At 47.6% G+C, this 3,116-nt stretch overlaps 1 protein-coding gene across 1 annotated transcript; it reads right to left on the bottom strand.

The window, feature by feature from the left end:
- Positions 1-224: 224 nt before the first annotated feature.
- On the bottom strand, positions 225-2,440 carry LOC116867151 (cyclin-K-like). Its single transcript, XM_032856587.1, is given in 3 exon segments — positions 225-944; positions 947-1,936; positions 1,939-2,440. Coding segments are annotated over 3 exon segments (1,734 nt in total). The 5' UTR covers positions 2,417-2,440; the 3' UTR covers positions 225-678.
- Positions 2,441-3,116: the final 676 nt, after the last annotated feature.

A 3,116-nucleotide genomic window follows, 5' to 3' on the forward strand; every position in this document is an offset into this window, starting at 1 on the left:
CTAAGATGGAATTCACAGTATGTTGTTACATTCACACTTAAAAAATATATCTCTATGTACAGGAATTTGCAAATTGATGTAAACATACATTACTTTCCAAGTACATTTCTCCCTTTCTCTCTGGAAGAAAAAGAACAAAGCCATCCAACTAGGCAACCCCTTCAAAATAAGATTAATACAAAGGATGTAAATATCTCTAAATCAACAAAGTGGTTTGTCTGACCTACTGGGTATTGGGAAAGAACGTCACAGAATGAAAGCGATGACAACAGCTTGACTTCAGATGGAACTGGACTATTTAAAATGGATTTTCCAGGAAAAATAGGCACTGATTTCTAGAAGGAAATTCACTCCTTACTGAAGCTATTTCTTGAGCCAATATGGCTGGTTAACGTTTCCTTGAGTACAAGGAACCCAGTGCAGGACTCCACCAGCTGAGACCAAATGTGCGGTGGGATCGAGACTGGTGCTGCCCAGGCTACGCTGAAAGCCGTTGGCCCCATTCTCCAGATGTGGAGGGCCACCCCAATTTCATCTCGGGTCCAGTCCGTTTCTTCCCATACTGCAACTCTCTAGCATTAGATAAGGTACCCTGCGGCTTACCCACTTAAACTACTCTTCAAGTTGATTAGAAAAACATTTGTTAAAAAAACAAAGGGGGAAAAAAAAGGCATCACGTTATCTCATCCAGACTGCCCGCCCTAGCCCCCCAACTGGAGGCATCCCAGGTGGGGGGATGGGTGGGGGCACAGGTGGCTGTCCTCCTGGGGGGACAGCTGGAGGTGGGTAGCTAGCAGGTGGCAGGCCCAGGCCTGGAGGAGGGTGAGGGGGGACTGCGTGGGTGGGGGGCAGGCGTGGGGGTGGGGGTAGAAAGTTGGGGTTGTAGGTGGGGGGAGACGGGGGATAGCCAGGAGTTGGGGGAGGAATGGCAGGTGGGGGGAAGAGGCTGGGGGAGGGGGCACTGGTGGTGGGGGCGGGTTGGGGGGGTAGACATGTGGGTGGTAGGGCAGGTGAGCTGGCGGGCCGTAGGCTGGGGGCAGGGCTCCGTAGGAGGGGCCCTCGGTCTTCATCATAGACTGCAGGCTCTGGTAACCCTCTCCGGACATGTAGGAGCTGGTGGTAGACATGCCGGTCATGTAGCTGGAGGGTGGCGGTGGCGGCGGCCGGTGTGGCAGTGGTGGCGGCTGGTGCACGGGGGCTGGGTGGGCCGGAGGAGGAATCTGGACTTTGGGAAGGTCGCTGGCATCCACAGGGCCCGGGGGCTCTGCCTCGCCTAAGGGAGCTGAGAGGGGAGGCTTCCGGTCTGGAGGTGGGTGGGCGGGAGGCAATGGTGGGTGAGTGGTCTCAATTTTAGGGATTTTAGGTGGTGGTGGTTCTGCTGCTTTGTTCTCTTCTTTGGGAGAAACAACCACGGCTCGCTTCGCTGGGCGGGGAGGACTGGGCTGCGGGGATGGCTTCTTGGGCTGCGGGGCCTGCTGTGGCGGGGGCTGTGGGGCGGGCGGCTGTGCATCCTTCTGCTGTGGCTGGGGCGGGTCGGAGCCTTGAGGAGGCTGGGGTGGTGGCACTTGTGGTGTAGACTGGAGAGGTGGGGGCTGCTGCAGTTGGTGGGGTGTGTGATGAGGCATCTGTTGTTTTCCTTGTGAGTACAGATCCAGGATTTGGTGGCATATGTCTTCCAGAACGTCCACAGGGACATCCTGCACAAACTGCTCCCACCATCTCCTATACATGGGTTTGGAGGTCCATTCTTGTATTTCGAATTTGCACAAACGTCCTGCGAGATACATCACTGCCACTGCTATGATCTCTGGTTCCCACTGCAGTGACAAGGTCGTGCAGAGACTGTCATTTACAAATGTCTATGCCATTTGAACCAACTTTTGAATTTTGTTTTTATCACCTTTGAGTTGCTTTGCATATTTGAGGAGGAACTGGACGGGTGTTCCACCTGTAGATCAAACTTTATGGTCTGAAGTAGGATTCTCTCCAGGACCATCACTTCTTCCTTTGGGTCATCTCCAAACTGGCCAAATTGTACATCATTTAATAAGCTACGAGCTGTTTTGATGATATCTTTACATTTTTTTGGCGTTTCTTCTACTTTTCCAGCCAGAAAGAGACAACAGGCTCCTGTCACATATCTTGGGAATTGCTTGAAGGAATGAAACATAGAGAAGCGATGAAAATAAATTATTCCAGTTGCCAGGGTATCATAGTGAAGTCCCAAGCGTGTGCCCACATCGAAGATGAACCGAGCCCCCTCTCGGCGGTACCGGGCCTCAGTAGCTGGATCAAGTCCTTCCAGCTGTGAGGGTGTGTGAGCCAAGTCTTTCTTATCCCAGTACCAACATGGTTTTGTGTGGTCCAGGTTTGCTGAGGTTACTGAAGGGCTTGAATTTTCTTTATTCTCCTTCATTTATTGAAGTAGACTTGTTCTTTCCAAAAGTTTTCTGAAAATGTTAGAACCCCCTCGCCTCAGGCAAGCCCCTTAGCGACGTCTCTCCTCGCCGACTCTGGGTCTTACTTTTTAATCTAATCTGATAGTGTCCACGTTTCACTTAGGATATTATGCCATTTATTTAATGTGATTATTTTAATGATTGTGTTTAAATCTATCATCTTGCTATTTGTTGTCTATGTTTTCCGTCTGTTCATTGTTCCTTTTCCCACAGCCTTTTGGTCTTTCTGCCTTTGTTGGTATTGAAGCTATAACTCTAACGTGGTTTTTATTTTAGTGGCTGCTTAAAATACAAATATATTTTGTAGTCTACGTAAGTATATGACACTACATCATATATAGCAGTATACTTCCCTTTCCCTCTTCCTGGAATTTAGGCTATTGTTGAAATACATTTTATTTCTACATATGTTATAAATGTCATAATATAATGATACTGATTTTCTTGAAATAGTCAAGAATTAGAATTAGAATTAGCTAATTAGCTAATAAAGAGATTGAAAATAACAAAAGTGTATGGGTTTAAAAAAGTATTTCCCACATACTCTCCTTTTATTTATATAGATTCAGATTTTCATGTGGTATCTTTCTCTTCTGCTTGAAGCACTTGCTTTTTCATTTCTCTTTTTTTTTCTTTTGAAGATTTTATTTATTTATT

Source organism: Lontra canadensis, unplaced genomic scaffold (assembly GCF_010015895.1).
Source record: "Lontra canadensis isolate GAN:19392208 unplaced genomic scaffold, GSC_riverotter_1.0 scaffold12, whole genome shotgun sequence".
NCBI lineage: Eukaryota > Metazoa > Chordata > Mammalia > Carnivora > Mustelidae > Lontra > Lontra canadensis.